This window comes from Clavelina lepadiformis, chromosome 7 (assembly GCF_947623445.1).
Source record: "Clavelina lepadiformis chromosome 7, kaClaLepa1.1, whole genome shotgun sequence".
Classification (NCBI taxonomy): Eukaryota; Metazoa; Chordata; class Ascidiacea; order Aplousobranchia; family Clavelinidae; genus Clavelina; species Clavelina lepadiformis.
In genome coordinates this window covers 18,809,226-18,830,833 of record NC_135246.1, presented here as the reverse complement: position 1 = coordinate 18,830,833, position 21,608 = coordinate 18,809,226, and the positions used below count along the sequence as shown (strand labels likewise).

At 35.7% G+C, this 21,608-nt stretch overlaps 2 protein-coding genes across 6 annotated transcripts; one reads left to right on the top strand and one right to left on the bottom strand.

Moving 5' to 3' along the window:
• Positions 1–3,622: 3,622 nt before the first annotated feature.
• On the top strand, positions 3,623–12,304 carry LOC143464613 (cyclic AMP-responsive element-binding protein 1-like). 5 transcript variants are annotated; one of them, XM_076962493.1, is made up of 8 exons: positions 3,623–3,885; positions 4,988–5,071; positions 7,442–7,564; positions 7,712–7,758; positions 8,527–8,684; positions 9,115–9,315; positions 9,414–9,561; positions 10,093–10,858. In XM_076962493.1, exons 2-8 carry the CDS (start codon positions 5,003–5,005, stop codon positions 10,238–10,240), a joined length of 894 nt encoding a protein of 297 aa, XP_076818608.1. In that variant the 5' UTR covers positions 3,623–3,885; positions 4,988–5,002; the 3' UTR covers positions 10,241–10,858. The 5 variants fall into 5 exon arrangements, with proteins under 5 accessions (XP_076818608.1, XP_076818607.1, XP_076818609.1 ...); XM_076962492.1 differs by lacking the exon at positions 10,093–10,858 and adding an exon at positions 11,188–12,304 and having other exon boundaries at positions 3,624–3,885; XM_076962494.1 differs by lacking the exons at positions 3,623–3,885; positions 10,093–10,858 and adding exons at positions 3,892–4,132; positions 11,188–12,304.
• A 959-nt stretch (positions 12,305–13,263) lies between these two features.
• Positions 13,264–21,575, bottom strand: LOC143465718 (katanin p80 WD40 repeat-containing subunit B1-like). The gene is made up of 21 exons (XM_076964168.1): positions 20,869–21,575; positions 20,073–20,163; positions 19,716–19,846; positions 19,412–19,529; positions 18,717–18,859; positions 18,548–18,631; positions 18,283–18,398; positions 17,873–17,993; positions 17,564–17,668; positions 17,445–17,498; positions 17,276–17,358; positions 17,135–17,204; positions 16,788–16,887; positions 16,642–16,680; positions 16,103–16,521; positions 15,823–15,924; positions 15,559–15,717; positions 15,332–15,408; positions 15,165–15,239; positions 14,594–14,707; positions 13,264–14,281 (listed from the first exon to the last, which is right to left on the bottom strand). Exons 2-21 carry the CDS (start codon positions 20,098–20,100, stop codon positions 14,149–14,151), a joined length of 2,271 nt encoding a protein of 756 aa, XP_076820283.1. The 5' UTR covers positions 20,101–20,163; positions 20,869–21,575; the 3' UTR covers positions 13,264–14,148.
• Between the last annotated feature and the right edge of the window lie 33 nt (positions 21,576–21,608).

The window sequence follows — 21,608 nt, the reverse complement described above, 5'->3', positions numbered from 1 at the left end:
TTTTGTGGAACTGATTATGTAGATTATTGAGATTACATGGCAAGGAACAACTTAAGTAAAACGATGGTGTATCTGCATGGATCGAAGTAGAAACTTTTATTAGAGCATTTTGTAGAGATTAACACAAAAGTCGAACTAAGTTATAAAATTTGTCTAAAAAATTTCTGTCCTGAACGCACTTCCACTATTTCACCAGAAAAAATCGTGCGTTCAAAGCTTTTTATTCAACGTTCCTTGCCAATCTAAATTAAATGTTATAACATAGTAACCTAAACCCAACCTAATTTTACCGTCAAATCTAATCCCAAGAAACCTTTAAATACAGGTAAAATCAATTTTTGCATTTGCACCAATTCTCCGAAACCACCGCCTATCTTTAACAGAAGGCTGCGTGACCTACAAACGGTGAAATCGTCACTTCGAAACTTTAAACTTGCAAGTTACAATAGTCTATTTGGTTACTTATTATCTGCTCTTGATATTAGCAGAAGGGTTTCAAAATATGGTTAAAATTGAGATAATGAAATATAAATTTAACAAACTAATATTCGGAAAAGGTTGCTGAATAAAATTCTGCAATGTAATAGGCTGCATGAAATACCAGCAGCTACAAAATTAACCAAATTTTGAACCCTCAACTTTCTAAACAGAAAATCAAACAAAAATTGCTTCAATTCGAAATTCACAAGCTCGGGGGTATCGCCAAAATGAAAAATTGCGATTTCCAAGCAAGATTTTTCGAAACCAGACAGTGAAAAGTGTCAGAAAAAAATAACTCACATAAAAAATTCCACTGAAAACGAGCGAACCGGATGTTTGCAGTCTCGAAATATCAAAAGCATGTAATGAATAGACGGGAAATGAAACTTACCAAACAGAAAAAGGACTTTAACGAACTAGAAAACATAAAAATTTTGGTTGGTTTAATTTCTTGAAGTCTTTGATACGTTTTTTTGTTATTTTCGTATAGGCGCTTTACATTTTGGTTTATTTCGTTTTGGCATTATCAGTTGTACAGTTTTTAATTGTCTTCTATTTTCTTGTTTAAAACAGTCCAGTTACAACTTTCCGATCTGAAAAAATTTAATTAGTTCGTTTTTGGTTTGAAAAATTTCATTTTTTTGATTTCATCTTACCAATTTTCTGGATTTGCATTTTCTTGTGCGGAAACTTGCGGTTTAGTTAATTAGGAAATTTATAAGTTCCCAATATAATTGCTCTGACATAAATGGACTTTATTTTATGCGCTTTGGTCATTACTGGTCTATTTTTTCTTTTCTGAAGCCATTGTCGCGCAATCGTGACGCACACGCGTGTAAAAATGCCCATGCGCAACGGAAATTGCGTCATAATGTTACAAACAGGACGACGCTTACGTCACGCTGGTTGCTCTCTGGTTGGTTTGTGGCAAGCAACGTCACCGTTTGTGAGATCACACCAACTCAATTGTTGCGTAGTTAGTAGCTGTTGTAGTTCGTATTTTAGTTGAAATTAAGTGAAAATCGATAATTTTAGTGAAAAACAGTTTACGAGTAGCTGATAGAGAGAGAATTTTCGGACTAATTTGGTTCAGGTTGAAATAGGAGTGTCGTTGTTTATCGCCTAATGCTGACCAACAGTGCATAGCCTAGAGCCATGCGATGACGCAGATCCAACGTAGAACGAGTGTAATGAAAGATTTGCTTGCGTAAACAACATAAGAGGACTTGTGGCATTCATAACAAGACACTGCAAAAACTCGCATGCTTACAATCATACAGGGATGTCTAACTATTTGTGCGCATTTTGAAGGTGGCTAAATGACTACACAGTATTAGATTACCACAGCAGGGAAATTTAAATTTCATGTAGGCTACTCAAGGGTTACTCCATTTTCTCAGGATAAATGTTTTAAGTGTAATTTATTCTGATACGCATTAATTAAACAGTTTGTTGCCGTTAAAGCGCTGATTTATGACATGTTGGTTTCCATGTTGGAATTTTTTGTTAAAACATCACCTCAAAGACAACTCAAGGTCAAAGGTGACCACTCGCCAAAACGGCTAAAACCTAAACTCGTGAAAACAGCACAGTTAGAATGGAATCTTCAGTTAATTGCGCAATGTTTATCAGTTAAACGATCCTCGCGACAGAGATTTTTCCCGTCTGGGTCGTCAGCTTCTCCAGAAGCTCGTCTGGATATTTGAACCCAATTCAACCCGACCAGGGTGGTGGCCAATTTTGTGACAAAACATTTCCGTTTTAAAACAGGAGTTTGGATTCCTTACGCAAAACTGTATAATATTTTTTGATTTTTTCATTGAGGTGCAAAGTTCAATTAATGACAAACTTCAAAGCACTTGGATTGTTTTTATCCAGGCTACTGACGATTAAAAATCAAAAACTAAACCTTTTATTTTACTTTCAACCTAAAGTTTAAAAAACTTGAAAAACTTTAACACAACTCAGTACAAAGTACAATATCTAAATTTTAAGTTTAAATTGAAATCAAATTATAAACTAATGCAATGCTTGATTTCTGGCAAAAACAAATTTGTTTTTGACTCGCAGCATCTAGTAGAGGTTAGATTCGCTCCAAGTAGACATTACGTCAGCCATACATGTCATTGGCGTCATTCCCTTTATTGCGTCATTCAACTGACGTCATTAATGATGGGGAAATAGTTCGTGAAAAAGTAAGTTTTGAAAGCTTAGGACAAGGAAGTAACCAACACTACGAAAACTGTAAAAGTTAGTTACTACAACAAAATCAAATTTAGCCTTACCGTGTTATAGGCTACTTAATGTTTTGCAGTTTACTTCTTAACCAGAAAAATACCAGTTGCGAACAAAACCGGCTTCATATACTGAAAAAGGTCACAATCACTTGTATTTGACAGACTGCTCTTACTAGTCGATTAAATTAATCGGGCTAATTGGATTCGTGATCGGTCAATCAGACTGGGAAAATCGAAAGAATATCTTACAATGACGTACGTAGGCTTCCAAAAAATACTAATTGCTAAAATTTAAACCGAATTTTTCCTTCTATTTTTCGGAAATTCTCATAAGATTTGGTATTTTTATGGTAAATGTTGAAATACACGGAAATGTGTTTTAGCAGAAAATGCATAATCAAAATTTATGATATTATCTCTTCTCCAATACTGTTTAGTACCAGATAAAAAGCATTTGCATCGTACCGCAAACTGAATAACCCGGTAAAAATGACAATTAATATAGGAGATAGCAAAAATCTATAACAAATTTAGATATTTAAAGTCATTATTTAAAATGCTATAGCGGTATAGCCTATTGTATACCGGTAAGTTGCTTGCGTATTCATTTCTATGCTTTTAGAATACGGAGGAAACGTAGATTGCTGAGGAAACAAAAAACATGTTAGTTGAAAATTCGAAGCAATTTTACAAATACGTGTACAAGCGCTGTAACAAATTATCAACACTTCCTTGAAAGGGAAAGTTGTAGCAAGGACGTAAAAAAGAAAATGAATCAACCTTAAGTGATTCATATATAGGCGGGAACAGATCATTGCGCAATTTCAATAGGACTGCTTCGAGGCTACCACAGGCTCTCTCTGGCGGAAGAATATCAACGTGTCATTCCGCATTGTTCCAATATTTTTGCAAAGTCACTATTGGATAATTGTGACGAAACAAAAATCAAAGAATCCAATGTATTGTAATTTGACAATTTGTATTGTGTTGCAATTAGGAACAATGCAAGCCTACTTTTGAAATAAACCGACCCATAAAGAGGAAGGTTTGACGATTTTCATCTTTCTTGTTTATCTCGGTGGTGACGCGTTTTGTGTCATTTGACGTGTGTCTACGTAGCAAGTGAGTGTCCAGTCCTGAAGCTGCATTTTGATCACGACAAAACTACGTAAGTACAACAACAAAAACACAACCACGTTGTCTAGTTCAGATTGAGTGCAGTTTCTTTTCTATCGATTTAAACCGGCAAAGTAAATTTAGTTCCTTCAAGTCTTGCTTGGGAAGTTCAGCAAGTTTGACAATGTTTTATGAAAAGATTCTGACAAATATAAGCGACATTTTAGTGCGAAGGAGCGGTTTGTTACTCTACACCGGTTTTCAACAATTGCTGAATGACTGTGTTCAAGCATGAAGTGGTACTTCAAAATAATTCATTATCTAGCATAAATAACGCAGTAATGGATTTTAGTAATAACTTGTTGTTGCAATATTATGCGCATATATGACAACGTTGCCATATTTTATGCATAAATCGTTACGTATTTCTAGCTGCTGTATGTTGTCCAAAAGGTTTTGTGATGTTCATGGTTTGTGTGCTATGCACTGAAGTTAAGGACATTTTGGGTCAAGTGCACAACCAAAGAATACATTTGTGAGTCTACTATGCAAATGCACAAACCGCAGGGTGACTTTGTACACTAGACCCTAGCTACTCAAATTGTGACATTTGGTTGTGCACTTTTGCACTAGATCCAACATTTTTTGTCAAAATTTTGTTATTGTCGTGCGCAACATGGTTATAAAGTTTGTGCTGTGATCAAAGCTGAAAATCATGGCAGTTTTCAATGAAAAAATGTATGTGCAATGACACAGTTTTATTGTAACGGCATTAAAAAGCTTCAATTGTTTATTTATAATAACTTTGCATTCGTACAACAGCAATGGTTTGTTTGTGTATTACTAGTTGGCATGAATGTGAAAGAGTTCAGCATGTACATTGATTAGTCTCAGGAGTGTGTGTCGCATTTTTTGCAATGTGTGTTGATATGTGTCTGTGTAATGACAGCCTTACTTAGGCTAAAATTGCTGAATTGTATAATTATTTATTAATTAATAATATATGATTTGTTTTTATTTAATAGAAAGTTGAATTTATCATAAAAAGGTTAACAGGCTCTGCACAAATGCTGGAGAGTTTTTTATTAACCTTGAAGTGTGTTGCGGTGTAGCCTATTTTTTTTTTATTTAATATCATCCTTCCATGTATGTAGGTGTGAAGAAAGTCGATGGATTCCATTGTAACCGAGAACAACAACAGTGAGGAAAGGCCGACAGCTCAAATTCAGATACAAGTGGTAAGATTGTGTTTCTGTTTAAAACAAATGATCAAGCTCTCTATAGGCTGTTTCTATTTCACGTGAAAAATTGTGCATTTGAAGCTACTTTTCAAGGTTTCTTTTTAACCTAGGCTAACTTTAAATTTCAAAAATTTACCTTTGAACCTAACTGCCTATCTTTAACAATGGGCTAAGACATGCTCACGTTGTATAGCCTATATATATATCATATAATGTTTTAAGAAACACATGTGAGTATTTGCCAGACCATTCCGATGTTAATTGTTAACCATTAAAGTTAGTAAACCTGTAATGCATGTATTAATTTAGGTTGAATTCTCCCAAATGTATTTACCTAGAACAAGGTGTTTTGGCTTGGTATGATATTGTGAAAGCGAGGTGTGAACTTGTACAAACTTGGGCTGCTTAAGTTGGCAGAAAATTTCATGACAGGAATCAGTCAAATTTACATTTTAGTGCAATTTCTATGACCACAATAACCTAATGCAACAGTAACGTTTTTGAACCTCAACTATGCCACAGACTAGCACTGGATGAATGACTCATAGATATATATGCAGGATGTACGTTAACTGGTTCTTTATCGCTCTGTCCTATCTAATTGTTACACTTATTTTTGGCTTGGATTTGGATAATATTGCACATATGATTTGTTAGCTAAGTTGATTTCATTAAATTCAGGTCTTGACTGTGCCCTTGCAGTATGCAATGTTTGCGTCAGAATACAGAAAGCTAGATAGCCTATGTCGCGTGCTGTTAGCTTGTACTGAAGTAGCACAGATGAAGCAAAGGCCTAGTTTTTCTTTATCTCTGAACAACAACATGATTAATTACTTTAGATAGCATCGTGCTCAGATTATGCACGTTTTATTATTTATAGATGCAAGCAGAAAACAAAGCACAAGCTTATAGTTTGCATGTGGATGTACATGTTCTTGGCAAAATTTTGCGACGTGAATGTTAGTTAGGCATGCTTCGTTATTACTTTAAAACCACAAAGGAAGTTGAAGTGTATACATATGATGTTCTGGCGTTCATCGTTTCTGTTTTAGTAAGTTGATGTATGACAGAGTGGGCATTGCTAGATGTGGCTGTGCTGTGTAGCTTTCATAGTCACTACACTTGTTTCATTACATAGAATGATTGATGGAATTCACTGACCATTTCCGTATGTTTGAATCTGTTACCAAAGCTTGGCTGATATGTGTCCCGCTCTATCATGAGTTTCCTGTCGTGTGTGCATCTACTGGTGTATCGCATATTACTCTTATGAGGGGAAGCATTTCCTTCCGTCGGCTTACTCAGTATAGTTCTACCTGCATGCACTGTCCCCGCCTCTTGCTATGCTTGTTGTTGGATTCTGTTACATTAGTATACATTATGAAATCACTGCTGCGTTAGTCGATTCGTCTTTGTTTACTAGTAGAACGTTTGTTTATGTTAACAGAGGTTTTGTACAGACTACTTTATGTTAGTAGGTAAATGTGTAATGAAATTTGAGCTGAAGGAAATATATAACAGTGCATAAACTGATTGGCAGTGTAGGCTACTTAGTAATTTTATATATGTAAGAATGCAGGTTGAATGCGTAGTGAAGGCTAACCTAAGTTTCTTTTGAAGATTTTTACCAAAAATTGGAAGATATGGATACATAAGTTGGACCTATGTAGTTAAGACAGACTGTTCTGTGTATATATACTTTGTAATTATTAAATTAACTTTTCTACATTATAATGATGATGAGTATGTTGCCCCACATTGAAGAATGGGTAAGTGACGCGAATTAGTTAAATAATGCATTATACCCTTGCACATATCAGACTTGCATTATAGACTATGTTTGTTACAGTCAGACACACAAACACAGCTTATAGTTAGATACAGAGTTTAACAATCAGGTGGTTTTGCATAAACGTTGTAATCCATACGTTACCCATACATGCCTGTTGCATGTATGTAATAAATGAATAGTAGACGTTGAATGCAAATCAAGATATATGTTCACTACCAAAGCGTTTTGTTACAGGGTTGATACAACGAGTGTAACAAGTCATTACGGACATAGTTTTAGCTTACCAAAGATTAACAGTTTTTCTTAGAAACGTAAATGGGCCCAATAAAATTGTTTTCAGGTTTAATCCTAATTCTTATTCATTTTGCATAACTATGGCTGGTTTAAAAAATATATTGGCTAAGTACAATATCTTTAAGAGCTTTTATCATTTCAAGTATTGTTGTGATCATATTTCATATAGTTATTAGGATTTATAGCAACTTTAGTAGAAACAGTAACTGAAGCTAATACTGATATGTTTAATATGTCATTGATTAATGATTTTTTTTCTAATTTTGAAATTAATTTTCTAGTCCGGGACCGGGGAAACACAGATGGTAACTTTACCACTGTCTATGGCTACAGCAATAACTGCACAAGGTAGTCAAATTTCAGCCAATCAGCAATCATCGGCTGGGCAAGCGCCATCTCTACAAGTAAGACAGTTATTTTACCAGCTAATCTTGATATTTAATATTCTAATATCAAGCAAAATATTGGCCCCTACAAAAATTAATTTTTAATTCTTGTCTCATTATATACCAATTTTGTAGTTACTGCTGCTTACAACATAGCTTTTTTAGGATACTGCTAAAAGGCGAGAACTGTTATCAAGGCGTCCATCATATAGGTAAGCATAAATAGTAACAAAATGACGTTTAAGGATTCACTAGAAATAGCTAAAAACCTGCCTGTCTCCATATTTGCATCCTTTATTTCCTGCTAGCTCGAGGTAATGCTCTGAATTAACTAAACATAGTGCTTGACAAGCTTCTACTTGCATTTGGTTAAAATGTTTTACAAACATTTTTGGTTTGTTTACTTTTTATTAACTATCATGACGCTTTTATGACATTTTTTGTGTCATAAATTGTGTTTCCTGAGAAGCAAACACCACAGATGAAGACTGTTATGTAATTATATTCCGGTTCGCACCATATCCTGTAGCTAATCATTTGCTAGTTTAGCTCATAGTGTCTAGCAGCGTGGTAGTAGCGGATTATGTTAAAACAGTGACAAACATTACTACGTTAGTGTTATGTATGGACAACAATATTATGATCATTATGATCAGTCTGCATACAGCTGGTGGGTCTTATGCTTAGCTTTATATAGTTCAAGTGTATTTGTCAACCGTTTATAAAATTGAATTTCTTTGAGGATGTGAACAACCATTTAAAACCGTGGACAGTAAGCTATGTCCATTGCAAAAAAGTGATGTAATTTATGACGGTTTTTGAAAAGTGGAGCTCTTTTGATTACTTAAACAGCACCTACAAAGGTGCATCATTACAACATGATCTTCTGCCCTAACACCCCACGCTCTGTTGGCGTAGTTTAGCAGCAAGGTTTTTGCGGTAGAAAAAAATTAGATTTTATGTCCGTATATCTTGTTCAGGAAAATCCTTAATGAGCTCTCTGGACAGCCAGAACAAAGAGTGAAGGATGAACCTGGGGGAGAAAACAAGTCATCAGAGGGTTCTGAGTCAGATTCAGGAAGTCAGGTGACATCAATGCATGCCCCAACAATCGCCTATCAAACAGGCAGTGGAACTGGTAACTTTTCTTTCAAAATTGCTTAGGACTTCTTATTTTTTTCACTATTAGATGAAGACATAATTGTTTTATCTGCTGCTGGATTTCGAGTAGTGAATCTACATTATGCAGTTTAATAATAACTAATAACAAATTGTAACAGTTAAAGAGCAGCCGACCTACGCGCTTGTGTTTCTCTGTTTTGTTTTTCCTTTCACAAAGCCGGATGCTTAAGCTTATCAGACTTCCTGTGCTGTAAACGCAAACATATCTTGCATTTCATCATCAACAGATAGCATTAAAACTGTTGTTATGATGAAATGAATATAATATTATTTAACGTTACACTATGGCCATTATTAGGATTGGTTCCTAGTCGATGCCTACACTTAATCGTATATGTTTACCAAAAACTGTTACTTGCTACAACTTCAGTGATGTTTATTTCCAGTTACCGTTCATCAATCACCACAAACTATACAAATTGCCGCACCAGTCAACCATGACCAGAATTCAGTCACATCGGTTTCTGGGCTCCAAACCTTCTCGATGGCCAATGCTTTGGCCCAAGGTCAACCCACTTTGGTACAGGGCGACACGGGTGCAGGTGGAAATACTCTGTGGATGCCCGCAAACCATGTTGTTGTTCAGGGTAAGTGCTTTAACTTTAGATGCGTCTGGTTGCAGTAGTTGGTGGTGATTCCATACAGCTTATTGGCGTAATAAGGTCTTGATTTTTCTCTTTTCTAGGCAGCGACTCACAGATGTATCAGATTCGCACACCTACCTCCTCTGCTGCCTTACCTAGTGTTGTGATTGGTGGGAATAGTATGCAATCTCCGCAGCAAATGGCAGAAGAAGCATCAAGAAAGAGAGAATTGCGACTTATGAAAAACAGGTCAGCTAAATGTTTTGTTTCTATGCATCATATAGAAACTAGAATTTTTTGCACATGCCTGCCTGTTTGTGTATGCCAGGCTAAACCGTTTAATTTTTCACTTGCGTACAGAAAGTAAATAGCTGCTCAGTGTAGCGCAAGTTTACTTGAAAGTTAATTCGAACGTTTTGTTAAGTTGGCCTGGTGGGAGAAGAACCATTGCTTTATATTGTGCATCTGCTTGTTTGCTAATTTCTATTTTTGTTTTTTTTTCTGGTTCTTCTCTCACCTACAACTGCAACTTAACGATGGAACACGAATGCAACATTTCTATGCTGACAACATCGTTAATGGACACCCAATCCATGCGAAAATTGTGATAACGTGCTATAACCACACCGCCAATAAAATTTCAAACTTTTGTGATGTCATTGTAATATCCAATAACGTCGTCGTCGTCATTTTACTATTGTCTTGTTTCGATCGTAAACAATTCAAAATATTATTTTGTGCGCGAACGGCGCCATGTGGTGAAAATTTTTATGGATACAGGGAAGCCGCGAAAGATTGTCGTCTTAAAAAGAAGGAATACATTAAGTGCCTTGAAAATCGCGTTAGGGTTCTTGAAACTCAAAATAAAGCTCTAATTGACGAGCTACAGCAACTCAAAGAAATGTATTGCAGGGAAGAACTGCGCTAAAGAAAAAGATCGCAATATTTTGCAGACGCGCTGCCAGTTATGCCATGTTCTACTTTTTGTTGGTTTTATTTCGTTTGTGAAATATTCGTTTTTTCTTGACAACTTTTTTATGTTGCGAAACTGATTAGTGTTTTGTTATTGACGATGGCGATGAGTTAACAACCTTTACTGTCGGGTATTAAATTTGGTGGTAAGTGAACAACATTTCTTAGCATTTCCAAGAGTTCTATGAGGTTCAATAGCGCACATTTTCGCCACACAGTTAATTGACTGACGTTTATATTAACCCTGTTAATCATCCTCCATATGTATAATAATTTTTATGTTACTTGAAAGCCTATTTTGCATGTGAATTGCTAAAGTTATTTATGTTCTATTACAACATCCTTGAAATTGTAGTTATTATTGCACATAATCTGCTTGCATCAGCTCATTATGAACTGCCTGCTAAAGCAAGTTTGCCTATGGGAGGCGTTTTTAATGTGCAAAGATAGTACTGCCACTGACATTAGTATTTACATTTAAGTTTTCAGTCATAGTATTCTGTTGCTTTGGCATATACGGAATTCTGACACATCTTGTAAATACAATCGTTAAAATACAACTGTGCTAAGTGTTTGTTTTAGTCGACAATTTCCTGAAAATCTAATTCAACGAAAAAGTTGTCTAGCCAATAAATTTTAAAAATCACAGTTTTAGACCATAAATATACCGCCATCAACTACGAAATGAAAATTGAATTTTGAAAATATTGCACCGGGCATGTAAACAATTCAGGAAAATACACAGAACAACTACCAGAGCCAAGAAAGTAGAAAACAAATGTCTCGGCTCTGGCGTTCACTTTGCGCATGAGTAGTAGCATCCAACATTTTGCTCCAAAACTTGATTTTTGTCTGCAAAGCCTAACTGTCGATGCCAGTATAAAGGTGTGGTTTCTTTTCCAGGGAGGCTGCAAAAGAATGTCGTCGGAGGAAGAAAGAATACGTGAAATGTTTAGAAACGAGAGTTGCTGTGCTGGAGAACCAAAACAAGCAGCTCATTGATGAGCTGAAGACATTAAAAGAATTGTACGTGCACAAACAAGTAGATTGAGTATCTTAAAATGTAACTGAAATTAGCTTGAATCAAATCCCCTTACCTCCAACTCCAAGCAGTGACCATTCTCTTTGGCTACATCAGCGAAAGTTCTGCCAGTATATTACCTGGTATAGAATTCTGTTACTAACTATGCGTATACTTTGATAGCTCCAGATTAACATACAACTGATTTTTGCAACTCACCGCCGAGCGTTTGGCGACCGGGAGCCAAACTATTGTATTGGTACAGAGTGGATATATTTATTTTTGCTATCTTTTTAGCACGACAAAAAGCTTGTGTATCTTGAATTTGCTATTGCAATTGCAATTGCTCTAGCCAGTTCTGTTATTGAATGCAGTTTCAGGTTGATTTTTCAGCAACCAAATAAAATCTGTTTGCTTTCTTATCCTGTGACAATCCTAACCTATATTGCGCTATATATTTCAACACGTTATTTATCGTGCGCTGTCCGAAACGCGAGACTGAAAGATTGTCAATTATTGTAGACGAAAACTTATATCGACAGAAATACAGTAACATTAGGATTTCATTTCACATATTCTACCAAACAAACCGTGCTATTTTCAATGATATCACTTAATCGAAAACAGGCAGAAGAATTTTGAAAAAGCTTGCTCAGGGCTTCAAGTGATAAATATCTCGCTTTTTGCAGCATAATAAATAAGAGCACATTGTTCTCAGATGAATCGTTTTTTTGCGTCTTTTGCGATTACAGATGTTCCATTCGCTTTTACGTGGAAAAGTATTTTGTAATAATACTAAATCGTTTTGTATCTGTGGCCTGTTTATGTATATATGCTTAGTTCATTTTCGTTTTTTACTGCCTTTATTGTTTACGTTCATTCTATAAACAATAAGCATTGTGACCTCACATAAAATGTTTTTGTTTGGTTAACAATGTTTAGTGATATTTCATTTTTCGTTTTTTTTTGCTTAAATACAAATTTTAAATTCTACACAGACGGCAGGAGTGTTAACGACTGGAAAACTGGGCAGTGACTTAGACCAGCCAGTTAAAAACCAACACAGTAGTTGTTTTTAAAAGAAAGATCAACGAACTCGATCATTGAACCGAACTTGAACTCGAAGAAATTGAGTCTGAGTTCTTTATAGTGACTGAATAATTGTGAAAAAATAAAAACATTTTGTTATAACAAAGGAAAAAAAATCAATTTTTTCAGTTCGTATGACAATGAACCTCCAAAAAAACTTGACATGTTGGTGAACACGAACCGGTAAATTTCTTTGGAACAAGAATCTCAATGTGTTGTAATAAGAAATGTTGGACTAAAACTGCTGTTCTTTCATTTGGAAAATACCTTGGGCAAAAATCGAAAACATGTTTCAATTAGTATCGACTGTTTTTTCCCACCGTACCAATGACAAAGAATTAAATAAACGAATGAATAATATGTTTTTAGCGATTTGTGCATTCAGATTTTTAATACAACTTCCCGTGGTAGGCGATTCCTCAGTTTGACCACTGCATGTAAATATCATCAGTTCCATTTGGCAAGTCGTAATCATTGTTGTGTGCAGTACAAGTTCAAAAATCAAATCGAATTGCCGGCTTTTGTGAAATAACCTGAGCTAACGTGTTGGTTACGCAGTTACTGGAACCTGTAAGACATTGCGCGGAAGTCGTTTCACCTCATTTGATGTGTTTTCATAAGGAAACGCTTCAAGAAATATTTCGGGTCAATTCTGAGAAAAATGCTTTATTTTTGTATTGGAGAACGAAATCCCTATAATTCAGCCATAATGGTACAAAAGATGTTTTAAGATGTAGAAGTTAGTCCAACCTCTGATGGATGCAACTGCTCACGGATGCAATGTTGTTGTTACACGCTGTATCTGACAATCCATGCAAGATCAACTGGCTGCAGCATGAAGCCAAACATAAACTTCAGGACACTTCTCATTTTAAAAAAGTATTTCTTGAAATATATTAAGATGCGTTGACACAGATCTATATCATTGCAAAAAATTTAAATTACAAGTACATCGCGCATGCTTGGATGATAATGCAAGAAAGCGTACGAACAGTTTCCAAAAATACAGCTGATTTTCTGTTTAGCAAAACCATTTTTCACAGTACCGATATAGCCAGCGACATTTGAACATAAATAGTTTCCGAGAAAGTAGAAAGGTTCAGGCGCAAACATGGACTGCTGTGAGCAATAAAAGAATATTTGGTGTTAAACAAGATCTTGAAATAATCGTAAAAATTTGACGCAGCTAGTTTTGGAAATTCTTGTTAAAAGACATTGCATCGAATGATGGTAGGTTAAATGCGGCAATAAACCAACAGAATCGTGAAGGTACAGAATTTGCTATCTAACAAACTCCAAAATTCATTTGTGAAATGAAATTGTCAGTTTCAGTATAGTCTGACAACAGCAATCAAAACAGTGGTAAAAGCAGATTTGAAACAAGAATTTGAACAGTGAAAAGGTCACAGAAAGGTAATACCAAACTAGCTGGTTACTTCAAAATAAAAATCTTTGCAAAAAAAACAACGAAACACCAACCATTTTAATAGCACCGTGGAATGTTTTTAATAATAAAACAAAATATCAATATGAATTTGGAACTGGAAGTACTGTAAATATCTTGAAAACAAAGGGGTTTAAAGAGAAATACAGAACAGAGTTGGCGATACAATGAACAAAGCAGTAAGGATAGCACCCCAGTTGTTTTGGTTTCAACACCAAGTACACGTCGGTGGCTTCTTGTTACAGCATGTTTAGAGCAGTGATGAAGGCACTGCATGTGTTCAGCTATCACGGTCTCCATAGGGTTATTGTCACTCTAAAGTGCTTATTAAAATTTTAAGTTCACGAAATTGGCTTCCGATTTTACCAGACGTTTGTTGCTTTGATTCAAGGACGCTGCGGATTCCGTTCAAGTGCAAGTAGCAGTTCTTGCACTTTCTATGTCTGAAATAAAATTTTGTTCACTTATGACTCATTGCATGATTTAATTACTACGTATATAATAAAAAAGCAAGATAAAGGATAACAATCTAGGGTTAACTTTATATTTAATTCCTCCACACACGCTTTTGCAAGCATAAGCTTCATCAGATGTACTAAATGATCATTGCTAATTACTGCAGGAAGGTAATAACAAACTGATTTGTTCTTTTTTTAAGTTCTATTTATGTATGTTACTTTGGAGTAAAATACAACAATAAACAAGCTAATATAAAACAAAGAAGTCTTGCTGTTAAACTGCTTTCAAAAACCAACCTTTCTTCTCTTGATATATCAACAGCGGAGGGTGGTGTTTGAAGATTTGAACGGATCACCTGTGCAAAGTTCTTAAGCACCAGCTTTAATGAGGTGCAACCTACACTGGTGTATCTGTGCAAAATGGAGAATTGCTAAATGCTCATGTCACAAACAAACATCACCTATGCAGGTTGTAGTAATCACTAATCAATTGATTGTGGTCTCCAAAATCAAAGTGTGGTAACAGTACCTACAATTGAACTAGATGACAACAGGTGAAAACATGCTTTTTTGTAGTGAACTAACACTTTTTTTTCTGGCAAACCCTTACAATATTTTTGGTTTTGGCAAATGCATTGGTATCATCACGGTATTGGTATCATCACGAATATATGGGCAGGTTACTTATAGACTAATAATTAATCATCAATTTACAAGAAATATCATTCTCATGACATATCCACCTTGCATGTTTTACTTCAGCCATAACAAAGATTTTTAATTTTACACGTTCACTAAATGAAATTTATTTTAAATAATAATTAAAAACAATATTTGTATTACGAATTGGATACCACTAAGTACTCACGTTTCGTATTTGCTCATGAGTAAGTTTTTAATCTGAGGCAGCATCACTCCACATAAGTCTAAGTTCCACAGACTTCTGCGGAGAAAACAGAACAATTTATTTGAAATCGTTTCTTCCGGAAGTTAACAAGCTTTGTAATTTCCTGCCATAAATGTAAACTGACTCACGGTTTCAACGTTAGAACATTCAAAAGATCAACAATCAATGCTTGGTCTTCCATTTTCACAGCTTGATTGATGGATGTCTGGAAAAATTAGAGTTTGTTTAAAACAAAAGTGCAACATTCTACATGTGAATAATAGTTAGTATTTACATATCATTTAAATAACTAATTCAAATAATTAAAAGAAAATACAAAGAAAGCAAAAAGTGCCATTATATCATTATATTGTACCATTATATCACCACTTGTCCATAACGCTCGCACAATTTCAAGATTTTTATGGCGATTTGTCAAGACAAGTCTCATTGATTCGAGACCTTTCTTTATGCTTGCAATCGCCTCCATATCAGTTTTCACAGTATGAGGTGTGGACACACTACTCGGTTTGGGCTGAAAACGTTCAAGCACTTAGACAATGAAATGTATTCAGAATTAAAAAAGTTGAATTTAGCTTTCAAATTAGCAAGATTTTCTATAATACAAAGGTCCACCTACCGGCAGAAATGCATTCATGTCCAAGCCAACAGGATCCTGTCTGTCGGACGGGATCACTGCGGTCATGGCCATTTCTGGTTTCTTTGAGGAAGTCTCTACTGGCTGAAACAAAATGCTTCTTTTACAACGTTACATCCCGGTATATTTTATGAAAATGGTCTATATGGTAATGGTCTCTGCCAAGTCTATATCAATGCCATTAGGAAGCTTTTCTTTTGAATTCTCTGGGAACACCACAAAACATAAATTATGCCAATGGCACTCATACAGAAACACATACCTCTGGCAAGAGTGGTTCAACAGCAGGGGCAACCACACTGACTTGTCCCAGTTTCTCAACGATATTCTCATCTCTTGTCGGGGGTATTTTCTTGGTTTCGCCCCACTTTAGGGCGCCGCCCAGTGGCACAGAAGGGTTAAAATCATTGTAACCTACAGACTGTTTCGCTTGGCCGGGAGTATTTTTCAAAGATTCTGAGTTTTTTATTGACGCCTCAGCAGGAGGCCTTGAAACCGGAGTAACTCGATTCGACACATTCGGAGCATTAATGACAGGTTTGGAAGGAAAGACGGCTGCTTGTTTGAAACGAAGGTCTGGTGCGGAAACGGCAGTTGCTACCTGAGATAAAGGCGGTTGCTTTGGTTTATCTTCAACGTTTAGTTTCTGGATCTGCTCAGATAGTGGCTTTGATTCTGGTTCTAATTTAAAAACAGAGAATAATGGTAGATGGCAAGGAAAAGCTTGAAATGTGATTAACGCCACTTTGCTAGCTCGAGTGTTGTAATTGCAGACCCAACAACAAAGAACAGAAATCTTACCTCGTGTGTCTGCTTCCTTTTCTTTAACAGGACTACGAGCTGAAAAATGCAATTTCTTCATGAGTATAACAAAAATTTCTTCATGAGTATAACGCAAGCAAACTTGAAAAACCACCAAACATTTTTCTACAACACTGTCACCGAACCTAATGTTGACGACGGATTGAAAATTTTCCCAACATTTTGTTCATCGATGTGTTTGAAGGGCCCTTCCTCCATATTGTTGTTGTTGTTGCAGTGGATTTTCTAAAATTGAAAAACTTTGAGGAAACAGAAAAGATATAACAACTTGAATGGTGTTGAAAAAGTAGGTGTGCCACACGATATAAAAGTAGGTGTGCCACACAATATATAAGTAGGTGTAACACACGATATATAAGTAGGTGTGCCACAGGATATATAAGTAGGTGTGCCACCTTATATATAAGTAGGTGTGCCACACGATACCATCAGTTTCTGGGATAAAAAGCCCGAACAAAAAGCAGAATTTTACCTTTGGAAGAGCAGGAGAAACCGCGGAGATACCCAGTGACGTTCGAGGTCGTACTGTGACATAGCGTTGACTGAAAAGAGAAAAATATGTCAAGAAATCTTGTCAAAATTGTTTTCTGCACGCTAAAATGTGAAGACATACTTTACAGGTGTTGCTTGCCTTGCGCTGTGAATTTCTTTACTCGGCATCTCCGGGGTATCACCTTTCGGACTCGTGGCTAGTTGCTAGAAAACAATATCTTCCACTGACACGTTCTTATCACTTAACCGTAAAATACTAACAGAAATTTGAGATTAAAACAATGACTTACCTTAATATCTATGATGTGTACTGAGACAATGTTCTGAGAGAATGAGCATCCCATCTGCAGGAGAACAACTTAATTAAGCAAAATTTAGTCTGTGCCAATCAACTTGAAATGATCCTTACCAGCTGATCTGCAGATATAGTGATGTCAGCAGGTCGACCCCACTTTACGAGGACGGTGTCAAGATGACGACAGTTTGGTTCCCATGCGTATACCTTGCAGCAATCCTACGAAAATTTTAACAGATTATGTTTACATCGAGGCTTAATAATGCCGTTAGTTTCGGCCTCAGTTAAAAGCAACATCTAACTTACACATTTTATATTGTTTTGAAAAGCACCAGGGTGCAAGCAAAGCAAAAATGTAGACGGATATAAATTTGGAGCAGAACTCAATCAACATAGTTATATATATACATGTTCTATGCACACCTGGGAAGCAGTGTAGAGACACTCGCCAGAATCTCCGAATAAAATATGTTGTATTGGGCTTGCTTCAAGAGGAGTGCTTGATATCATTTTAAATTGCTCTACGTCAAACACTTTGCTTGTTCTGCACACACACACAGTTCGATATTGGCTAACGCAGAAAACCGGCAAGCAAATAAAATTATGAAAGAAATCAAATATTATGAAAGAATTACTATCCTCAAAAACAATTTCCACTTCATATATGGCTTAATTTGCTTTTATGAATGTAAAATTATTTAGAAGCATGTCATGTCAATGTTTGTACCAAACGAAACAGTAGAGCTAGTTTTAGTATTTAGTCCTAACAGTCCTTAAAAAGGAAAAGAAAGCACATAATTATTTCAACAAAAGCATCTAGGACCAAGTCAAACCTGTCGGCACTTCCTGTAGCGAGCAGAAACTCTCGTGGATGAAATTGGAGGCAAGTGACAGACGCACTGTGATCTTTCAACTCATAAAGTAACTTCCCAGCAGTAATGTCCCAGATCTTTGCGTGTTTGAAATCAACAGCAAAGTTATGTATTAACATTATCCATAATCACAGATACAGAGCGCTACTATATATATATTCTGCTCTCATAACCATAAAAACTTCCTGATTTATTCGCAATAGAAAAATTGATTTATAATTCATACCTTGCATGTGGCGTCTTCAGATGCAGAGCTTATCCATCTCCCGTCTGGACTGAACTCGACATGATTTACACAACCTTCGTGGCCCTGCAAGAGCCGACAAATTTTCAAATTAAAAATGCTTAAAATTATACAAGACTTTACCTTCTTTAACTGAGTAACCGATCCTAACCTTATAAGTGAATATGCAGCCCTTTCTTCTGATGTCCCACATTCTGACTTTAGCATCGTTGGAACCCGACGCAATAAATTCCCCATAGGGGTGAAAATCAACCGAACGAACCGCGGCTTTGTGGCCGGTGAGTTGGCGAACCACTGCAAAATATTTCATGCTTTCTTGTGTGCTATAGGAAGGTCAATAAATGCCAAACATGATAAAATAGCTAGTTTCTCGGATAGTCTAAAGTCTGTTGTCAAAGATTAATTATAACTGAGTAGCAACAATTTAAATCTCGGTATTTTACTATAAATATTGCTTTATTATATAATTTTATAATAAATATATACTTTTCAATGAGCTTAATAAGATCAAGTATTGTAAATAGAAGAATGCTTCGTGGACAAAGATGTTAGTACTTGAGCACTGTACATGGGGAACCTCTTAAATTAATTAAAATGTGACACATTACACAAAAAAAATACTGGCCACAAATATGACGCCGATATCCAAGTTAATAATATCAAAGTTGCCTTAACTAGTCATTAATAATGCAAAGAAAGTTCATGTAAAATTCAGAAGTAGACAGCTGTCGAAATTCAGTTCTCATAGATGGCCTATAATGGAGCTAAGCCAGTGTATTCAATCCTCTTTGAGTAATCTTCTTCCTACAGAAGCCTGTTGTTTTTTTCATATGTCCATTTGCTCACCTTTTGATGCAGCAAGGTCCCAGATCCTTAGTGCGCCTGAACGAGACCCAGCACACACCAATTCTTCACACGAATTAAAGTGAACGACTTCTACTGCTGTGCTCAGTGGGGAAAGACTCTGTAATGATAAGAATTAAAGCCTTCATGAATGAAAATATAATGAAACTACAATGGATACTTGAATATACATTAATGCTTCCTCAGAACTTCATTTTACAACTACATACCTCGCACAGCTGCTAACCAATATGCCTGGTAAGATTTTCTAAATATCTTAGTTCATAGCGTATCAAAACCTGCGCACCATAATGCAGTTCGGTGATCCAACATGCCACATGTTCACTTTACCATCTTCCCCGCCAGTGGCCATGACACGACCAGACTTGTGGCCCAGAGCCGCACAGGTAACCAACGAACCATGACCAACGAATTCCTCTGATGATACAGTATAAATAGATAATCAAAAAAGATAATACTCACAGTACTGTCACGTTCTTAAACGCTTAGATATTCAAGTGATTTCTTAACGGATTGCATATATATATAACTTTCAGTGATCAATTAATAATTAATTTGTCTTAACGCAAGAGTCAACCCTTGAATTTGTATACGGCATATAAGATTTCCATAAACCTAACAGTTCTAAATGAATAATACTTACGCAATTTCCAGCTGCGCTTTGCAGTCATTATTGAGTTGTGGGAACAACAGCAAAATGTTATTTGTCAAAATCTCCTGCACAGTTGTCCAGACTAAAAAAATACTGCTCAATATATATATGACTGTTTACTTCAACCAAGGTGGTTTACAACAAGCATTCATTGTAAATTCAAATTGCAAAACCTGTGTAGCAATTGGATGATTTAAAATTTCAAACCAAATTAAAAGACCGTTTCAAATTTATATTTATTAATTTTCAATAAACGTACAAACCATGACATAAAATGAGGCAAACACCTATTACCTTCTCACGCCAACTTAGCAAAAGCAAACAAGGTTAACTCGTTAAATATTTCGATATTTCAATATCTTATACTAAAAATATAATAACTGAAGTTTCAGTACATGCTGCCATCATGGCTAAATTAGTGTTTTCTGGTTTGCGCACAAATGTCAAATACTGCAATACTTTCCGCGTCTAACGTACCACCAGTGTATGTCAAATTTGTAGCAAGTTCAGATTAATTACCCTGGTTGGAAAGTATGGCAGATTTTTTCAAAAAATTTAATGTGCATCGATTCAAATTTTTGCGTGACGATGGGCACTGAAGATTCAATACTTTGTTTATTTAACAATTGTTGAAAAATTTGCTGACTGCTTTGTGTATAAAATTTTTCTACCAGTTGCACAGATTCCTTGAAAGAATGTTTGCAAACATGGGCCATTCATACCGTACTATAAAAAAATTTAATGAATCTGGCAACAACTATAATGCATGTGATTAGGAAAGTCTTACCTGCTTTCTGGATACCAGCCTATTCTCTTTTGTGAAAAAACGACGTTGTGGTGATGTAATTGTTATTGTTTGTGCTTGTTAACTTAGGTTATTCACTCAAAACAGCGAACTTTTCGATTTGGTTTATGTTTACTAGGCTACAACTACATTTTAAACAAGCACATTTGCTTCGATTATTATTTATTATAAATCAAAATATAAGTTTATTGTGTATGTTGATGAGAATTGTACATGCATATATTGCCATACTTTCCACTAGGCTATAGCTACTTGCTAAACTCAAAATAAACTAGAAACCATAAGCGGAAACCAACATAGTCGCGGCTAGAAATTAAAATAAGTTTTACCAAAAATATCATCAACGGATCAACACTTCGACAGTCTGACAATTGCAACCTACCGGTACCTAACAGTGGAATTAATCTCCCATATAAAGTTTTTGTTAAAATGATCTCAGTTAAGTCCTGTCTAATCTGCCACTGTCAATAGATTATGCTTGCATGAGATTCAGTGATGTTCTAAATGAGGTGAGATAGGCTGGGCCTAATTTCGATTTTCATGGAATGATTGCGTTACACGTTAGCTTTAAACAACTATAAAGCTAAACTTCTGTGGAACCGAGCAACGCTGCAAAAGGAAAACAGCTGTTGTGGACTGGTTTTTCAATCCAGCACAGAGCAATTCAAGTTAGTTTGGTTAGCGCATAAGTCATTATTGGGAAATATTAGTTCCTAACTTGG

Bases quoted from the DNA above. Each gene is read 5' to 3' on its own strand.
- LOC143465718 (XM_076964168.1), bottom strand. From the start codon at position 20,100: ATGACTGCAAAGCGCAGCTGGAAATTGC. The intron at 18,399-18,547 runs GTATGAATTATA...AAACACGCAAAG, and splicing joins CTGAAGACGCCACATGCAAG to ATCTGGGACATTACTGCTGG. The intron at 15,409-15,558 runs GTACAATATAAT...TAATTTTTCCAG, and splicing joins GGACAAGTGGTGATATAATG to ACATCCATCAATCAAGCTGT.
- LOC143464613 (XM_076962492.1), top strand. From the start codon at position 5,003: ATGGATTCCATTGTAACCGAGAACAACAACAGTGAGGAAAGGCCGACA. The intron at 7,759-8,526 runs GTAAGCATAAAT...TATCTTGTTCAG, and splicing joins TCAAGGCGTCCATCATATAG to GAAAATCCTTAATGAGCTCT. The intron at 9,316-9,413 runs GTAAGTGCTTTA...TCTCTTTTCTAG, and splicing joins AAACCATGTTGTTGTTCAGG to GCAGCGACTCACAGATGTAT.